Below are 19,676 nucleotides of genomic sequence, written 5' to 3'. Positions count from 1 at the left end.
CAAACACACTGTGGGTGGCTAGATATTTAGAAACTAGATCTGGAATTCTTTCATGTCTAAGTGTGTGAAGGCTAGGAAAATGCTCAGGGAATGCATCTGGATGCTCTGTTCTTGTAGCCTGCTGCAGACATGCTGACCTAAATGGACCCAGTTTGGATGCTCTTAAGCTGTTATGTATTAGAAAAAGCAAATTAGATTCTAGGCTTTATTCTCCTCTGGACTGAAGTATTGTCTCCCAAGGAGTGACGCCAGTGATAAAATGCGCAGACAACTAATATATATCCTCCCTTAGGGATTTTTTTTTTTGTCACTGAATGATTTTTAAAAAAGAAACACAAAACAATGATCAGAATAAGTAAAATTTAAAAGGAAATTGAAACGTCTGAAATTTATTGAGAAAACAAATCTTTCAAGAGCAGATTTTAAATATTTAACATGGAATTCATCTTGCTAAACCTCGGATCTGGTTTGGACACCCTTCTCTTCTTTCATAAGCTGTGGAAATAAAGAGGCTCTTCTGAGAGCAATTAATTTTTTCTTAAAGTAGGCAGATCAACCAGATTCTTCCTCAGAGGCATCTCTTTTCTTTCAACTGACAGCTAGTTTGGACTCAGACAATAAATTTTCAGAAATTCAGAACTTGTTGAGGATAATCTTGCTTTGGTCTTTAAGCGTGCATATAAAACAAAAGGTATGTAAAACAACCTCAGTTGAAAGACCTAAACTAAAAAATGCCCTCAAATCATGTTTCACCTGCAGAATATTTTGTTTAGAATGCAACTTTGCACGGGCATCCAACTTCATATGGGCATCCAGTGGGACTATTTGACAAGATCACTTCTCAGACATTTGCAGATTTCCACACACTCAAGTATGTTATCCCTTGCCACCTATTTGATAAGAATATTTAATACCCAAGTAAACTTAACACAGGTGAGTAATTAATGTGTCTTATTAGAAAGTTGTTGCATTAGACTTCATTTGAATTTATATCTTTGCTTAGCAGAAGAGAAGACGAGGAAGAAAAAAAGGTCAGCAACCTTCTTTTAAGACTTTTGAGATGCTCGGTTTTCCTTACCTAAGTGGTACATTATGATGATAGAATAATTCTGCCAGTTTCATATAATCACCTGTATCTTCTTGGACTGGATCAACAAAGAGTACCTAAGAGAAAATATATTATAAAACCAATATTTGTTCCTGCTGTCTGTTTTTTTTAAACTTTTTTTTCCAGGCATAAAATCTAAGATAAGAACAGGAACTTCCAAAGGAGCTGTGCACCCCCAACTGTTTTTAATTTTCTAGAGCATTCATTGTGAGAAAACCTTAAGAGTATAAATTAAAATCTCTTGAGAATTAATGAATTTGGACCAAATACTGAAAACAGGATTTAACTGTTTATCGAACTTCAAACCCAAGCAATACCAATACTCTCCTCTGACAGACTCTGTGCCAATACTTTGTTTTTATTAATGAACTTGGTATTTAATTAAAAAGGATCTAATGCTGACTTTCTTATTACTTCTTTCAACTCTCTTCTGTTGTGAAAATCAAACTAAAATAGACAAACAGAATATATTGACTTGAAACTTTAATTAAAAATGGAGCATTGGTGAAGAATTCTTCCTTTGAGTGGCACATCTCTTTGTATTCACTCACTTATTGTAGCTTGAAGTGTAAAAGCAGATCTTCCAGGCACGTACAGAATCGAAAACCGGGATCTGTCTGCACAGACAGTTTCTCCTTATGCAGATGTAATTACAACATTGGTACCTTATTTATTCCGTTTCGCACTGCAACTCCCCTTAGAATTTATCATCATTTTTCTACAGCAGCTGAAATGCAGCTGAATAATTAACATTTTGAACGCTCCCTCCCACTCAGATTATTAAATGATATGTTGTAGATGTCTATAATACAGCTGCTGTATACATCTATGCCAATATTTAACTCTGAATACCTAGTGCAATCCACTTCACATTACACGACTCTTAGGCTTCATTTGAAACAGACATTTTTTAGCACATATTGCTCCTATTTTGGTTGTCTTTTTATATACTGAACTTCATGTCGCTTGAGTGACTACAACAGCAGACAAGAGAAGAGCTTTTGATGTCATCTGCCTGGTCTTCTCTAAGCCTTTTGACACCGTCCCTAACAACACCCTCTTCTCTAAATTGGAGATATATAGAGGTAATGGATGGACTGTTCAGTGGATGAGGTCGCATCCAGAGAGTAACAGTCAACAGCTCAATGTCCAGATGGAGACTGCTGGTAAGTGCGGTCCCTTAAGGGTCCATATTGGAACAAGTACTTTTAACATCTTCATCAATGACAAAGACATTGGGATTCAGTGCACTCTCAGCAAACCTGCAGATGACATCAAGCTAAGTGGTGCAGTTGACATGCTTGAGGGATGGGAAGGCATTAGGAGGGACCTAGACAAGCTTGAGAAGTGGGCCCACACAAATCTCATGAGGTTCAGTAAGTCCAAGTGCAAGGTCCTGCACGGCGGTTAAGGCACTCCACAGTATTAACATGAGCTGGGTGGAGTATGGATTGAGAGCAGGCCTCAGGAGAAGGAATTGGGGGTGCTGGTGGACAAGCAGCTCAACATGTCCCAGCAATGTGCACCTGCAGCCCAGAAAGCCTGGCTACATCAAAAGACATGTGATGAGCAGGTCAAGGGAGGTGATTATCCCTTCTGTTTAGCCCTCATGAGACCCCACCAGAAGTACTGCATCCAGCTCTGGGATCCCCAGTACAAGACAGACATGGACCTATTACAACAGGTCCAGAGAAAGGTCATGAAAATTATCAGAGGGATGATAATTATCAGCAGGATAATAATGAACTACTCCAAATCTCAGAGTTGGGGTTGTTCAGCCTGAAGATAAGGCGGCTCTGGGGAAACCTTATATTATAGCAGCTTTCAGTACCTCAAGGGGGCCTACTGGAAAGATGGAATGAAGCTTTTTACCAGTAGTAGTGACACTAGTGATAGAACAAGGGGTAACAGTTTTAAACTAAAAGAGGGTAGATTTAGATTGGATATGAAGTACAGAGGCTACAAGAAACACGTCCTGGAGCTGCACCACCCTTCCCCAACTAGCCTCCTTTGATACTTAGCATGACATCATATGGCATGAAACACCCACTTGGGCTAGTTTGGGTCACCTGTCCTGGCTGTGTCCCATCTCAACTTCAGGTGAAAATTAAGCCTGCCCTACTGAACCCAAACCATTCTAGGATCCATTCAATAACCATTCTAATTAAAATTTAAATCATCAATAACTGTTTCCTTTGCCAAGTGATACAGAATACTATGCAATTAGGCTACAAAACACTCATAATTAGCATGCTTTATAACTTAAATCTTTTTCTACCTCAGTCCATCTCTAAAACGAGGACATTTATCATTACCTTTGCTCCCTACTGTACCATGAAGAAAATTCACTGATATTGGTGAATTATCTGTCTGTAGCACGGAAGGGTACAGAATAGTTCCCAGGATAAGCATGCCCAAGTCTGGTATTGAGTGGTATAGGATGCAGAAAGCCAAGAGTTACATGGGGAGGATGAAACAAACTGCTGAGTATTTGTTCATTCAGTGAGCAGAAACTTCTTTGCAGGGAACACAGAAGTTATCTGGGAAAAACATTTGTGTGGTTGTGTAGTTAAAACTACTGCACAAGGGAGCTGAAACTCTAGCTGCACCAACAGAGCATCCCTCCATCCTGCAGATTAATCGTTTTGCGCTGGTTTTGAGCAAATTATATTTCACATTTCTTCCCAGATAAATACTCACTGGATGCTAGCATTTATCAAAAATTACAAATACGTTCAGCAGTGCTTTATTCATCATGTGGGAGTAACTTGCGATTTATTTTCTGTTTTACTTAAAAAGATAAAGAAGTTTGCATTTTTCCTGTCAGACTGTAGCCACACTGCATTTAGAAGTTTATCTACATCAATTCCTTGGCAGAGAGGTTAAAGAGTGCTATTAGATTGTCCCATAAATCAGAAGAATTTCAGATTTTTTTTTCCTTACAGAGTTTGGAGTAACTTGCTCCCTGTACTCTTTGGTGCTAATCCTACGTATTCCTTTTGTCTCCTAAAGTATGTATTGAGGCAGTGGAAGGCAGACCTTTCATTATTTCACATCTCCAACTGGCCAAATGTGTCTTCAGTGCTTGAAAAAGAAACCTAAGCCAGTGGAGAATCCTCCATGAAACTAGCAGCATTGTCTACAAGTCTTAAAAACAGGGGATGCATTCCTCCTTTCCTCTCAACATTGGTGGCCCACTGGTGTGTAATCCCCATCTTTGTCTTTTGCCTCTGAAACTCAGCAATGGTGCTACTTCACCAATCAGAAAGGTGAGTCTGTGGAGTTTATTTATGTCAATAAATCAAGAGGCTACTGGAAAATACAGTCACCTGCCAACTATAAACAGAAAAAATTAATGGCTCGCTTATGAAGCCTGAAAACCGAGAAACACATGGGAATTAAACCACCGCTTTTTATGGCAGGATCTAAAATAAATCTCTCAATTGAGTTTGACATTCACAACTTAACTGTCCTGGTCAGGTCTAAAAACAGTTTCTTCTTGTTATAAATCATACTCAAGTGTCAGGTTCATCAGGCTCATGAACTCCAGTTTTAGGGTGTCTATGTCAAATTCAACTATGCCCCCTCACTCTCACACATTTTGAAGATGGGTGATGTAATCCTCAATATGTCCGCTGTCTTTTGTTACATAGAATCACAGAATCACTAAGTTGGAAAAGACCTTTGAGATCATTGAGTCCAACCATTCCTGCCCTACGCTAAACCATATCCCTAAGTACCTCATCTACCCATCTTTTAAACACTTACAGGGATGGTGACTCAACCCCCTCCCTGGGCAGCCTGTTCCAGGCCTTGACAACTCTTTCAGTGAAGAATTTTCTCCTGACATCTAATCTGACCCTGCCCTGGCACAGCTTTGTGCCATTTCCCCTTGTCCTGTCTCCTGTTACCTGGCTGAAGAGACCATCTCCCACCTCTCTACAACCTCCTTTCAGGTAATTGCCAATTACACAGAAAAACCTAATAATACATATTTATATACATATATATATATCTTCAGGGACCTTCTTGGCAGAGTACCATGGGACAGAGCCCTGGAGGGAAGAGGGGCCCAAAACAGCTGGTTAGTATTCAAGGGTCACCTCCTCCAAGCTGAGGAGCAACGCATCACAACAAAGAAGTAGTTGGGCAAAAACGCCTAGAGGCCTGCATGGTTGAACAAGGAGCTCCTGGGCAAACTCAGATGCAAAAAAGAAGCCTACAGAGGGTGGAAGGAAGGGCAGGTAGCCTGGGAAGAACACAGGGAAACTGTCCAAGCTGCCAGGGATGAGGTTAGGAAATCTAAACACTCAACAGAATTAAATCTGGCCAGGGACATCAAGGACAATAGAAAAAGTTTCTATAGGTACTTCAGTGATAAAAGGAAGACAAGGGAAAATGTGGGGCCTCTCCAGAATGATACAGGAGATCTGGTTACCCAGGATGTGGAGAAATCTGAGGTACTCAATTTTCGTTTTCTGCCTAAGTCTTCACTAGCAAGAGCTCTAGCCACACTGCTCAGGTCACAGGTGGCAAAGGCTGGGACTCAGAATGAAAAACCTCCCACCATAGAAGACCAGATTCAAGAAAACCTAAGGAACCAGAAAGTGCACAGGTCCATGAGATCCACCCAAACCATTCCATGATTCTATGATATGATTCTATGATTCCATTTACATCCTGATTATAAAGAAAGTTCAGATTACCAAGCAAGTCTTTTTTGTAAAATGTAAAATTTAACATTATTTATAATTCCAGGTTTATTTCCTAGAAATAAACCACTTTACCAAAAATAGGTCTGTTACAGTCAACAGATGGAAAACCCTGCTTCTGGAAATCAGACTGGTAATCACATATGACTCATTAAACAAAAAGACTTTCACTACTATTAGGAGACACACATCAAAAACATGAAATTCTAACCTCTTTTAACAATGAATACAGCATGTGTGTTTTTTGTAAGTTGTCTGTCCACATATTAATATATAAACTATGAAAAAAAAAAAGTTCCTCACACTTACCAAATTATATAAATTACGCCTAATCTGTTGTATAACTCCAGGAAACGTGGGCTTGAGCAGCTCCTGATAGCTTGCAGGCCATGTGCTATAGCTGAGATCTTGTTCTATATCATTAACCCACTAAAAAAAACCAAACCAACAGCTAATTAAAAAATATTTATTAACCACTGAGTAAAATATGTACATATATATATATATACATAAAGCTATTCTATAACACAGAAAGCCTGAAAAGAGTAAACCATTATATCATCTTTTTATAATAGTAATAGAAAATAGCTTCTAAAATGAATGTATTTTTCCTTTTCAATCAAAATGTTTGGATGGTTTATTGGCAGTACATGGTAAAACTAATAATAGATTGAAAATTAAAAAGACCCTTTGTACTCTGTATCAGGATGTGAATACAAGAATTAAGTGTGCAAACTACTTTCACAATAGAAAGGTCACAAAAATGTCACACAGCTATGTATGTAACCCAGCATAACCACCCTATAAAGCAAATCCAGTATCTATAACCTACAACAATGCTTTATGTATATCAAAATAATTAAGAAATATGTGGCAAATTTGTTCTTCTGTTTTCTATGCAAGCCTGTCTATGCTTGGCAAACAGAAGAGTGAAATATGGTTCTTTCAGGTGAAGAAAGCTAGTATTTTAATGTCTTTTTTACTGACATACAACCTTTGCAATGAAAACCCCATAAAGTTTGAAAAAGAAGGGGAAAGGCGGCAAAAGTCATTGTGCAAACAGACACAAAATATTTAAGCTTTCTACAAGTCAATTATCATTCATTTAAAGTACATTTAGAAGCCTTGCAAAAGAAAGATATTATGCAGATAGATTAATGGCTGTTAAGCCACATTATAGAGGTATGAGTGTACAACCACTCTTAGATACATTCATCTCTTCTTCTAAATACCCTACATCTTAAAATTTTAATAGGGTATAGACTGGAGAAAATGACTCAAAAAAATATACTGAAGAGACACTGCCTTCCAAAATACTTTACATTACTTATTGATATATGGGTTTATGCCTAGTATTTTAATTACATAAAAGACGGACTGTCTTACACATGGCATCAAATATGGGACATTTAAATAAATGTTTAATTACTCACTATTATTGAAGAATGACGAATATCTAGCGCGTAAGAGTCATCTGTAGGATGGATATGCAACCTCATAAATTTACTCAGGATCTCCTCTTTGATTCCGAGTTCATGAAGGCCATGCATCACTTTTCCTTCCAGTTTAAGAGTCTCTAAGATACTTTTTCAGGAGAAAAAGAAACGCATAGTGTCTGCACAGAACTCTTGTCACGACAAAAAGTATTTTAAAAAGTTAACAGATTACTTGTTAGTATTAAAAATATTTTTTATTATTCTGCAGTCACAGTAAAAAAATAATTAATCAATCTATATTTACACGTTTTCAAATTATTCCAAAATAGAATTAAAATATATTATACAAATAACAGGAAGCTTTGCAAGTGTGTAGAAAATCAGGCAGCAAGGAATGGAGACACAAAGCCCTGAATCTGCATCACAGCAGAACCATGAATACAGTGTGGAGGAAACACACAGCTATTCTTCTCCAAGAAAACTCTTTCCCAGAAGACGCAGGAGGACTCTCTAACATTTCTGACAATCTGAAAATTCAGTATGAGAATGGGAACAGACCTGATGCGCTCACCTGCTAGGACACAGCAGGAGAGACTTTCTAAATGCCTTTATTTCTATCCTGCTTCATTTTGAGTTTTCTCTATTCTGGGAAGTTTCTTCTAAATTATATTGATTAAACCTAGCACTATCATTAGAATGTGTTAGCAATATATGCATCAGTATAAAAAAAAATGCAAGTGACTCCACCGCAAAACTCTGGCTGAGAAAAAAAATAAGTAAAAATTGCAAGTATAAATGCTAAAACCAAGAAAGCTTAATCTCCACTGAAGAGAAAAGATCTTTTCAAATGAAAAACAGAAAACAAAAAAAATCTAAAAATAAATATTGTAAACTCTGACCAATCATAGGAAAATGAAAAAAACCCTCAGCTTTCGCATCAATAGATTTACTGACAGTTTGCAGGCCACCAAAGATGGTTTTGAAGTAGTCATGCATGTCCTGCTGTTGACAACATATAGAAGAATGCAAGGGAAAATGTTTACAGTTCATGAGTGCTTGCATAAAAGATGCAAGACACACCTAAAATAGTTATACTGTAACTACACAAACTAGGTAAACCCCCTGTTTTATTATACCATAAAGTAGATTAGTTCTGCATTAATGGAATTTATTATAAAAGGGGGCCAGACACAGGCTCGCAAGCACGCCAAAAATAACCCAGGGCATTATGTACCTAAACTTAATGCCTGCAAAATTTTTGTAATTTTTAAGAAATAAGGATGTTAAAGCACTTAAGACTACAATTTTAAATGCTGTTCCCACCTTTTTATACATACATGCTGGATTCCTTCCATTTCCAAATTAATGTTACATGGTGAGTTGTAAAATTGTAAGCAACTTACAAAACATACTCCAAGAGAAAATACTTATATATAGAAAGAAAAAATACTTAATACAATATTCATATTCAAAGTAAAACCACGGTAACCCAGTATTCCCTTTACTGGACCACTTCTGGACCCCAAAATGCTACAGATGACATTATTTAGCACTGATCACAACTCCTCTAGTATTACTGGTAATGCTATAATTTTCCAATGAAATGTACTATCTTACCTAAATGGATCATGAAAATCCAGATCAATATGAAGGCCATTTAGAAATAAACGTGCTTCTCCAGGTTGGATTCCAAGTATGTCATTAAAATGCTTGAAAATAAAAAGTACTGATGACTTCTTTAGGTATAGGTCAACACTAACACACACATACATACATAAAAAAGTAATTCTGCACAACAGACACATCAAATCTCTTCACATAGTTTCTTCTTCCAGCAAAGTGTTGTTGGTAAAATTACTGACAGCATACTTTTACGAGTGCTATTTAACACTCTCTCAATGCTTAATACAAATTAAAATAATTTCTAATCCCCGCAACTAGCTGCAGCGTCCCTACCCACACAAGGCACAGAGGAGAACATATTCTCAGCAACTGACAGCAGAAAGTGAAAAAACAAACAAATACAGACCTCTGGCTCATAAATTTTTGAAAAACTATCCCCAGCATATTCCTCCTACATATCCATTCACTTCTAAGTGGTGATCAAAAGGAAACCCTCCGTGAGTCCTTCAGACCTCCACTTGAAACTAACTTCTCAATAGTTTCAAATCTTCCACCATTCATAAAAATGCAGAGCTGAAATTGTTAGAGGGAGGTAGAAAAGACAGACTAGAAACACACAATCTCATCTGACAAAGAGGCCTTGGGGAAGAAAATAAATCAGAAAGGGCTATAATATCCTTGCTTTGCAAAGAAGAAGAAAAAAAATCCACAATAAATGAACAGAAGAGGAAGGAAGTGTTTAGGGAGTAAGGTATGCCTTATCATTTTATTTCAGAGAGCTGCAAGGCACCACACTGTTCAATCTACAGGGGCTGTAGCAAGATAAGTAACAGGAGCAACAGCAGCAGTTTATTCCAACTCACCCCATGAGGAGCAGTCAGATTTCCAGATCTGTCTTAATTCCCAACAGAGGAATGGAAAGCACCAAAAATAGGCAGAGAGAAAGCAAGCTGAGAAAGATGTTATTTTTCCCATTTAGCTCCCACTTGCTGAACAAAACGTGTGAACAAAAAGCACACTTTGAAGGAAAGCACACCTCGAGCCAGCAGCTCAGGCTGTGACTGAACAGATCAGAGAAAACACATTGTGGGTGCTATTTTTTTCTTTAAAGTAGCGTGGTTACTTTAACACAGTGAAACATGCGTAAACGCCAAAGCTAACTGGCTTGTGGCACTGTAAGTGCAACCCCACATAGTGAGAGACAACAGTCTACTCAAATCTCCTTGTGTTCCAACAGATCTTCATATTAGTCATCATTCATTGAAAAGGTACCTGTCCTGGTTCTGGCCAGGCCAGAGTCAACCTCCCCAAGCAGCCAGCACAGGTGAGCTGAGTCAGACCCGGGCTCTTTCCACCCACCTGACATCACGGCCCATAAAAGGGGCTGGTTGGAGAGAGGCAATTTGCTGCAGCTCCAAGACAACAGTCCTTGTCTCAGTGCCCAGCTCAAACTCACAACCTTAGGATTAAAAATCCTATGCTCTACCACTACCTTTCTTTTTTTTTTTTAATAGGGGAGTGATGTCAGGTGGTGTGGAAACAGCCCAGGCTAACTCAGCTCACCTGGGCTGGCTGCTTGGGGATGTTACCTCAGGCATGGCCAGAACCAGGACAGTACCATATTCCTTAATAAATATCAACATTTCCACAATCCAGAGCAGAATGGAAATATGTAACGGTGCCTAATATCACTGTATGAAAAGCAGGGCTCTCCATGAAAGAAGAATGCAGCTGTGGCGAGTCTGAGCCTAACAGTGAAAGGACTGTTATGAAAGTCCGAAACCTGTCCTTGACCCTAAAAAACTGGTTTTCAAATTGGTAAATTTAATTCATTCTAATGGCATGACCTAAACTTTAGTTCAGTAGTGATTTCATAGCTTCTTTTGTACATTGATTTATAAAAAGAGTAATAATTACTTATGCTTGTTATAAAGTTTTTAAATACATGTATTCAAGCTCAGATATTATGTGAAGAATATGGTGGATTCAGGGACCTGCATCCTACTACTGCTAAGGGATAACCTGAAAGCCTTTTTAAAAAAATTGTTAGTTACTACTTCTCATGAAAATTTTAGTAGGCACCTAAAAGTGGATGTCAGTGCACGTTTCAGAAATGAGGAGCATAAATGCATGGCAGTAAACTTCCTACAAATGGATAAGGAAAAAAAAGAAAGAGAAAATTTAACTTATTTTCTAATTTAGAAAACTCACTTTATTCCCAATCATATACTCATCTAAATTAGAGATTTATTTTTTTTTTGGTATGTCCCAAAACTTGGTACAGAAGGAGGACTATCTTCTTTATAACTAACTGCTGCCTTGGATTATTCTGGCCCAAGTGCAGGACTCCATACTTACCTTTGTTAAACCTCACACAACCACGCCTGACGTACATTTTTTCAACTGCATCTTCTCCCTGAATGACACGCCCGCCCAAGGTCTCATTCTACACATCCCTTACCAGCAGCCAAAGCTCACAGACACCTAACATTGCCAAGAGCCCTTGCAGCAGGTTGAAACTGCGATCCTTTTGTCTACACAAGAGAGTTTGATCCTGAGACACAACCAGAACGGGCAGATGGGACAACACTAAACAGCCAGTCACTCAGCAATGAGACTCCTCTGCACCAGGCAGAGGAGCACTCAAAGTCCTAGGTATGCCTGAAATCTTTCTGTACTTAGCAAATCCAATTTGGATTTGTTTCAACACCAGAGCTGTGCCATAAAGTGCTGGTACTGCAGAAAAATCCCCCTTAATGCCACTGGACTCAAGGAGTGAACAATAAATATAAGGAGGATTCCGGCTTCAAGAAACATCACCAGCCTCCTTCAGGGCTCTTATGCAGATCTCATGTCACAAGCTAGAACAGGCCTTTCTCCTTGAGGCATTGAAACTGGCATTCAGGATAAGATATCTCTTACTCCCACTGAAAGCTTACTGGTCATTCCTAGAAGCACAGATAAACAGAGGTACTGATGCACATCATAAAAATTCTAATGCTAAAATGAATGTAAGAACAATGAAAAACTTATCAGCCACTGGGTACTGAAATGCGAGTCTAAAGGTTTTTCAAATCCTTCAGGTTCTGCAGTAGGAAAAGAACTGAGCCAAATCAGGGCTGAGGCTCATTATACAGCATTAATGCTAGACAGTTGATTGTTCAGAAGAGCATCCATTTGCTGTAACAACTTTGATGGAAGGGGAATTTAGGCATCCACGACTAGAATTTAATGCTGATAAGCCTCACACAGTATTTTCTCGCTAAACCGTCAGCAAATTATTGCACTGGAAGTTGTGAGTTATGTTTAATGAGTTTTGATTTTTCATTTTCTCTATAGCAGCTCTTTGCCTGTTTCTTCTTTAGGTATCAATTCATTACACCTAAATCATCACATGTCTTTCAACTTTTAATACCTTTATTTCCTCCTGCTGCATTTCCTACTCAACTTTCATTATCTTGAGAGGGAATCATCCAGTTACACACAGCATGAGATCATATCTCTCCTGCTGCTAGATGGATGTACTGCAGTTCAAGAACGCACATGCCAATTTATGGTGCTCTAGCTGCAGTGTTCAGGAAGTTTCCCTGCTTCCCTAACAGATTTTAGCTTTCAGCTGCTTGAAGGCCTGTAGCTTCAGGTAAGAAGTTGTATGAAATTTAAACTTAGTGTGATAGGTGCCTAAGAACCTCCTATAGTTAGTGTATTCAACACAGTCATAGATCCATAACAGTGACTGTGACCAATCATATTGTGGTTGTCACCAACAACATCGATAGCCAATATAATTTGTTTCAGGATAAGGCATCTTGGACTAGAAAGCACTGGTTGGGCAGAAGGGAATGGATATCACAGTGGACATATTTGCCAGACCTGTGTGGCTACCTTGGATAGCCTGTGACATCTCAAATGACATCAGAAACCAGATTCAGGCAACTCAGTCATACCCCACAAAACAACAACTGAGCGAGCTAAATTGGTTTTTATGTCCACTGACTGCATCTTCATCATCACAGCAGGAGTGTGGTACCACATAGAGGTGCCTAAATGCAGACATCTTCATTTCAAACCAATCCTTAGTTACTTTTATTAATCCTTATACTTATCAGTAATAGCCATTTTCATTCCTGATATACCCTCACTTTTTTTGCATTTTGGGAGGGAGGCATAGTTTTTGATTAAACAGTCATTCCTGATTTGTGTTAACACAGCTGCAATTTGAGAAAGACATCATAAAGACTTCATCAAGAAGGTGAACTGCTGGGATATGTGAAATGTATTCTCAATATACCAGGGATATGTGAAATGTATTCTCAATATACCAGTCCCCCATGCAAACACCTATGGACAAAAAAAAAGCACCCTGTACAGTTGTTTGTGTAACCATTTGCAGGTTAACACTTGAGTAATTCCTGCCCAAGTAGTGACAGACTCAAGACCTTACTTTAGTTTTGCAGAGTGGAGAGCTCTAAAATATTTATGTTAAATTTTTGCAGAGATGACAAGCTCTTTACGAGAAGGCTGCATCAGCGCAACTGGGACTTTGTTTGCTTTCACTGTTTTGGAAGGTGGAAGAAACTAGAAAGGTTCTCCTAGAGATACTAGGCTTAGCAAGCCAAGAGGAAAAGTCCTGCAGGGATAAAAGGAAAACGATACATGGAAATGTTGCAAAAGTACTGGAGTGCCACAGCTAAGGAATAAATCCCTTTCGCTGTGCTGATTAATCAATCTTAACACCATTCTGAAGATCAAGATTCAGGACAGTGCTACGGATGTCATTTCATACAACCAGTGATCAGAGCATGGTGGCCAGCATTTAATTTTAATGTTCAACTTGAAAAGATCCATACTCTGAACGGAGACAAATTATACCAGATGTCACAAACTTTACCAATACAAAGTGGCACCTTAGAATACATTTCAGATCGGTCAAAATCTCAAGAGCAATTATTGTTCATGTGATACACCAACGATGCAGTGCATCAAGGATTAAAAAAAATCAACTATCCCAGGTGATCTTCAAAATACCTTGTAGAATAGTTGCAAATGTGATTCTGAGACTGCAGACAGCTCAAAGCTAGGATGGGCTGATCACAAAATAAACAGTAGGCTTAGATTCAACATTAAAGCTCTAAAAATATTAACTGAGACCTATTTTGCTTCCACAGCACACAATTTGTAACTGAACAGAACACTCCATAAAATTGATTGTCCTTGCCTAATTCTGTAAAATCAAAAGAGGGATTGGAAAAAGTACCAAGAACGGCAGAAAGTGAAAACTCTGAATTGAGTATTTCCATGTTACTTCAGTAGTAAAAGATGTTTAGAAGAATTAGCTCTTATTCTCTTACAGACACCATGTGAAAGTCGCTACACTAATAAAAGTCTCAAAAAGTAGTAATTTGACAATAATTCCAAAGTTCACTTGAAACAAAAACAAACCTTCTGATTCTCTTCAATTTCATTTCGCATTTTCTTGTCTACGGCCACCCTGGTCAGTGATCTGTAAAAATAAAATATTGGAATCATTCAACCACTGTATTTTAAAACATGCACTAAACATTGTGAAAGATGTTATTGCAATACCATATCCAATGCACTGTAATTGAAGAATGCTGTAATTAAGACACAAAGAGTAATGCAATGTCATAAATATTTTATCTTCAAAACAAGTATTTTGTTCTGCATTACTCCAGTAAACCCAGGTTTCAGATTTATGCTATGTAAGGAAGGAAGAGCTGTACTGATGCCAACCCATACTTGGTGGGCTTTCCTTGGCTCAAATGAGAAAGGTGTAACTCAAACTGTGATGTCAAAGGCAGCACTAGAAAACAGTAAACATGGTTCAAATAGATTGTTATCAGTAGTCACTGGAGGATGAGCTTAGTAGCTTGATTATTATTGTTCAACTAATCTTTTATGTATTTAAAAAAAGGGTAGATGAGGTACTTAGGGATATGGTTTAGCATAGGACAGGAACAGTTGAACTTGATCTTAAAGGTCTTTTCCAACCTTGTGATTCTGTGATAATTGTTCAACTAAGCTTTTATAGTCTTACTAAGTACTCTCTGTGCACATAAAGAATGTAGTGTGTTCAATACTAAGTAAATATATCTTACGCTGTAGTATAAGATATATTTTTGTATATCTTATTCTGTGTTTGCCAGTTTTGAAATAAAAATTGCAGAACAGAAGGTAAGAAACTGTGAACATTTCTGATGGAAAAGAAACACTGCTGAATAAGATTTTAAAAATATACTGAAAGAAACTGTAAGTACAAAGAAATGAATATCTGAAGTCAAACTTAAATTTCTAAAAAAATCCACTGTCATTCAGAAGTCTCAAAAGCTATGTAGGACACTTATTTAAGGGATCTTTCAGCAGAAATAGACATAATTCAGAAACGCTACAGACCTTTTCTCCTTAAAAGAACATCTGTAATTGATGGTAATTATTACTGACAATTTACTTAGCCAATAAGCAAAACAGCTACTTAACAGAAGGACTACATGGCATGGTGTAAATTTAATGTGCAGCAGTACTACCGCAACTATTATCCTGACTTCACAGCAATAGTTTTAGAGTCCTGAAGTAAAAAAATACTTGAAGAAAAAACAAACAAACAAAAAAACTATCTTGTTAAACTCAACAGAAAGAGTAGCAGAATAGTAAGGCAGAAACATAAAAAAAAATGTGAAAATAATAAAAAGGTAGGAAGGAGAAGACAAAGCTGCCCAGTGTTAGCAAAGAAGTAAAATATCAGCAAAAAATAAGCTTTACTGATAGGGTTGGGGCTCTTTTGTAATGAGATATACATTAAAAAATTGTTAACTATGTCACTGCATGGCAGTTGATGATGCAGGATTCTATCAAGATTTTAACCAGCAAGTGTGATGGTCAATCCGTGAGAAGGACACCCAAGAAATGTGAGGTAAGAAGTGTAGAAGTACCCATGAAAGACATCTGTTTATTTTGACTTGAATCATTTGTTCAATTTTTTTCAGAGCTTCATAAAGTTTTATGCATGGTTTTCTAAATATGAAGTGCTAAGGAGTCACTAAAGAGAACCACTTCACTGTCCAGAAGTAAATAGATACTATTTATCATTCCACATTGTGTAGGAACGGTCTTGTATGACCTCAGGGTTACAACATTTTCTATCATACTGTTTTATGCATCTTCCTTCTTAATTGGGAGACCAAATCACTATGTAGTACTGCATATATGGGAAAAAAACCAACCATTCTACAGGCTCATAATGCTAACGTTCAGGAATGTCCAAGAGGATTATAATTCTTACAACTGTGTTCTTAAGTAACAGGTGATTATGACACTTATACAGCAAAGATGAAAAACACCCTGTGAGTTATCAAAATGTCGCCATGACATATATCAGTTGTTACACTGTCTACATCTGATGACATTTTGTAAGGTCTACCTCAGCCTAACCTTTTCCACTGGAAATACTGAGACACAAAAATACAAGTTATAAAGGACAAAGTGAAAGAAACTTCTAGAGAAACATTATATTCAACTTTGTATAGCCTAAGAAATCCTTCCATTTTTAAAGGAACATATAATATTTAATTTCTATTTTCATAAATAGAGTTAAAAAGTTTTATTCATCCTTTTCAACCCAAAATTTACCGAATTAAATAATGGTTGGTTTCATACCTAAACTATGTGAAATTTAAACTATTTTAAAATACTACTATATTAATGATTGTTTATATATCTGAAGTGATTAAGCAATATCTTTTAATTTCCTGTTTATTCTAGGGTTTTTCTTCTAAATTAGTAATTTTATTCAGCAGGTTAAGCATGATTATTAAGGAAATATATTTTGTGCACTGTTTTTAAACAATGCCCTTTTGATTTAAGTTTCTTGTCAATGCACACTGACTATCTTTCAATTATTAAAGTATTTGTAATCTCTCATGGTACAAATACCAGGCTAGATTAGCATATTAGAGTAAATCATACAGGACAGGAACTGCAATTCCCCTTTTAATAATTCTACAGTCTCCTTACACTTTTACTCATAAAACCAAAATGTTTAAGGGAATAGGTAAATCGTGCTCTAATGCCACAAGTGCACAGCAGGAGTTGGAGTAGGATGTAACAATTTAATGACTTTTCAAATCAATTATTTAAATGTCACCTAGCATACTTCCAACTGAATTATTCCTGTCCTTTAAAGAACAGAACTAGCTGTGCAGTTCAGCATTTTCTAAGCTTCCACTACCTTCTAATGGAAAGCTGCAGGTTTTGATGGCTAAGTCTAAACTCGTACCTTACTATTCCATAACAATTTTAAAAGTTATTTTTTCTTCCTTGAAACAAGATGTTACAAAGGCAGTTTTTCCACTGCAGTGTAGATGTTCTCAAACAGAAAATCTGAGATGACAATGAAACACTGTGACAATTAAACAACAGCTGTAAAACTGTGAAAGCTTACTGAGTTAAGAATCCTATTTAGCATCATATTTAATTCAGTAATTCAAGCAAATGTTGTTGTTAGGATTACATGAAGAACTTAGTAAATAGAAAGAAGCATTTCTCAATTACAATACAACTGGCTTCCTGGAAGAGCAATTTTTAATATTAGGACAGAGATAAATGTTATTAATTTATTCAATATTTATATTGATCTTTTATTAAGTAATCTGTTATGGGAGACAGATCTTCCCCAGTAAGAACACTGACATACAGCAGCAGGGGCCCAGTCTTGTCAGCAATGTTGTACTCGCCACTAACGCGGGTGGATCCCCTATGAAATTTGTTAATAGAATTTTGCCTCTTCCTAGTGTGAGGATACCTGCTATTAATTCAACAAAATTTTCCACTAGGGAAAATACAGTTCAAGTAAAGCTAAGAGGACTAGGTATTCAAACATAAGTGTCTGAAGGGTTAGGATGCCTTCACTGCATCTCCTGCATAATACTGGACACATTTAAGCGACCGATCATGAGCTCTCCGAGGAGCTAGTAGTCAGTGAAATTGCCTGGAATCCATCTAGCAAGCTTTAACACCTGACTGCAGGACTCAGATATAAATCTGTATTACTGTTATTAAATTCAAATGCCAACATAAAAAACAATATTTGAAAAAACAAGCTTAAGTCTCATACCTGGCTCTTATTGGGAAGTTCTGAGCTATGTCTTTCATTACCTTTAAAGCATCATAAACAGGGGTAGACATAATTCGAGCAGCAGCTTGAAAACTAAGATCTGGGGGGGAAAAAAAATAAATCACTGGAAATATGTACCAATATTGCTTATGGTAAGAAAACTGTTCTATATACACACTCTCACTATTAACATTTTTTAATATTTCAATTATATATTGTAAAAGATATGAAATAACATAATTAAGGTTAAAATGACGGGGACTTAAAAGTTGGAAATACCAAACGCAGGCTCTCCTTCAGAACTCTGTTGGCTGCCTTCAGCATACACATTGTACATGTAATTTCCAAGTTTACAAAAACACACTTAAAAGTCAAGACAATTCATCACATGGTATTATGCCAATATCACAAGGGTATCACCCTCACACCTAGATAGATACACACCAATGCACAGACACCCATAACTGCAGTAAAGAGTAAGATCTTTCCAGCTCCAGGACTTCACAAGATTTTCAAAGGTAGAAGGCTGTATTGAGTGTGTGAGGTGTTCAAGAGCAACACCAACTTCATAAGCAGATAAAATGGAGACTCATGAAAGAAGAGCCAATCTGCTGTCAAATTTCAGTTCTCCTAAGTGCCTGGTACAATTTCCAAACAGATCTCATTTTTCCCTTCTACGCCTTTTTTTCAGAATGACGTAAATTTTCATGTAGCAGGACACTTCATAATTCATTTGCCTATGCACTGGAAAAACAGTGACAGAATTCAGTTGGCCTTCCCTGGTACCTAACCTGTGTGTGACAAATCTTGGCACACAAGACTGAGGAAAACTGATAGGGTAAGGCAATGATGTACAATGTGCTTCCACGTACTCCAAATACAATCACCTACCTACCTCAGGGCAATGATGCTTTTCTCCTCATGATCTGCTATATAAGAGATCTGAGCAGAAACAGAAGGCCTCAGGTCAGTCAGCTTGAGGGAACCTGATGCCACTCATGGTAAAAAAACCAACGTGCTGGGCATACAGGACGCTGCCTAGTAAAACTTTGCACAAACTTTCTGAAGCAATTAGGTACTAAAAAAAAAGCTGAAGAAGAGTGAACGGCACACATTCCTAGTTTAGTCTGATAAGGTACACCTTGGCTGGAAAAAAAGATGAGTCTCAGAAGTGGAATGTTAAGTCAGTATTTTGAGATCACTTTTGAAAAAGGACATTTCAGATTCCTTTCAACAGCCACATAAGCTGTGAGCAGGTGAAGCAACATCCAATTGCTGTTGTTACAGTGACACTGATGCTTTACCTGCTCTGCCCTTAGGACACACACTTAAAAATCCTTCTTAAGTTGTTAATAATTTCCATTTTATGCTGAAAAGCTGGAGTATGAATATTCAAATCCTACTCAGCCAAACTAACATGTCTTTTTACCTTCTTGGTTATGTCTGGCCAGGGACTGTCACTTACAGACCTCCCCCTGAGGTATCTTAACACAGCTGAGAGAAAATTGTAGGGCACCTTTGGGAAAATTGATCCTGAGCTTAAAGCAGATATCAGAGTATGCTTTGAAACCTAATGAAGCACTAGAGATCAAGAGGCTGTTCACACAGATAGAAGAATGAGTTATTCAAGGGAATACCACATTGGTACTCTTATCATTTCTCACTAC

At 37.4% G+C, this 19,676-nt stretch overlaps 1 protein-coding gene across 1 annotated transcript in view; it reads right to left on the bottom strand.

The window, feature by feature from the left end:
• The window catches only part of UGGT2 (UDP-glucose glycoprotein glucosyltransferase 2), a gene marked incomplete at its 5' end in the record, with an annotated part of 88,747 nt that overhangs the window by 47,260 nt on the left and 21,811 nt on the right, over nucleotides 1–19,676 (bottom strand). Inside the window, 6 exons of the mRNA XM_084261065.1 lie at nucleotides 1,079–1,164; nucleotides 6,130–6,249; nucleotides 7,254–7,404; nucleotides 8,874–8,965; nucleotides 14,322–14,382; nucleotides 18,010–18,109. Coding sequence (XP_084117191.1) covers nucleotides 1,079–1,164; nucleotides 6,130–6,249; nucleotides 7,254–7,404; nucleotides 8,874–8,965; nucleotides 14,322–14,382; nucleotides 18,010–18,109 — 610 coding nt within the window. The remainder of the gene's footprint in view (nucleotides 1–1,078; nucleotides 1,165–6,129; nucleotides 6,250–7,253; nucleotides 7,405–8,873; nucleotides 8,966–14,321; nucleotides 14,383–18,009; nucleotides 18,110–19,676) is intronic.

The sequence above is a fragment of the Gallinula chloropus genome, assembly GCF_964237585.1.
Source record: "Gallinula chloropus genome assembly, chromosome: 1".
Classification (NCBI taxonomy): domain Eukaryota; kingdom Metazoa; phylum Chordata; class Aves; order Gruiformes; family Rallidae; genus Gallinula; species Gallinula chloropus.
The sequence above is the reverse complement of the archived record's forward strand: the minus strand, read 5'-3'. Positions and strand labels throughout refer to the sequence as shown.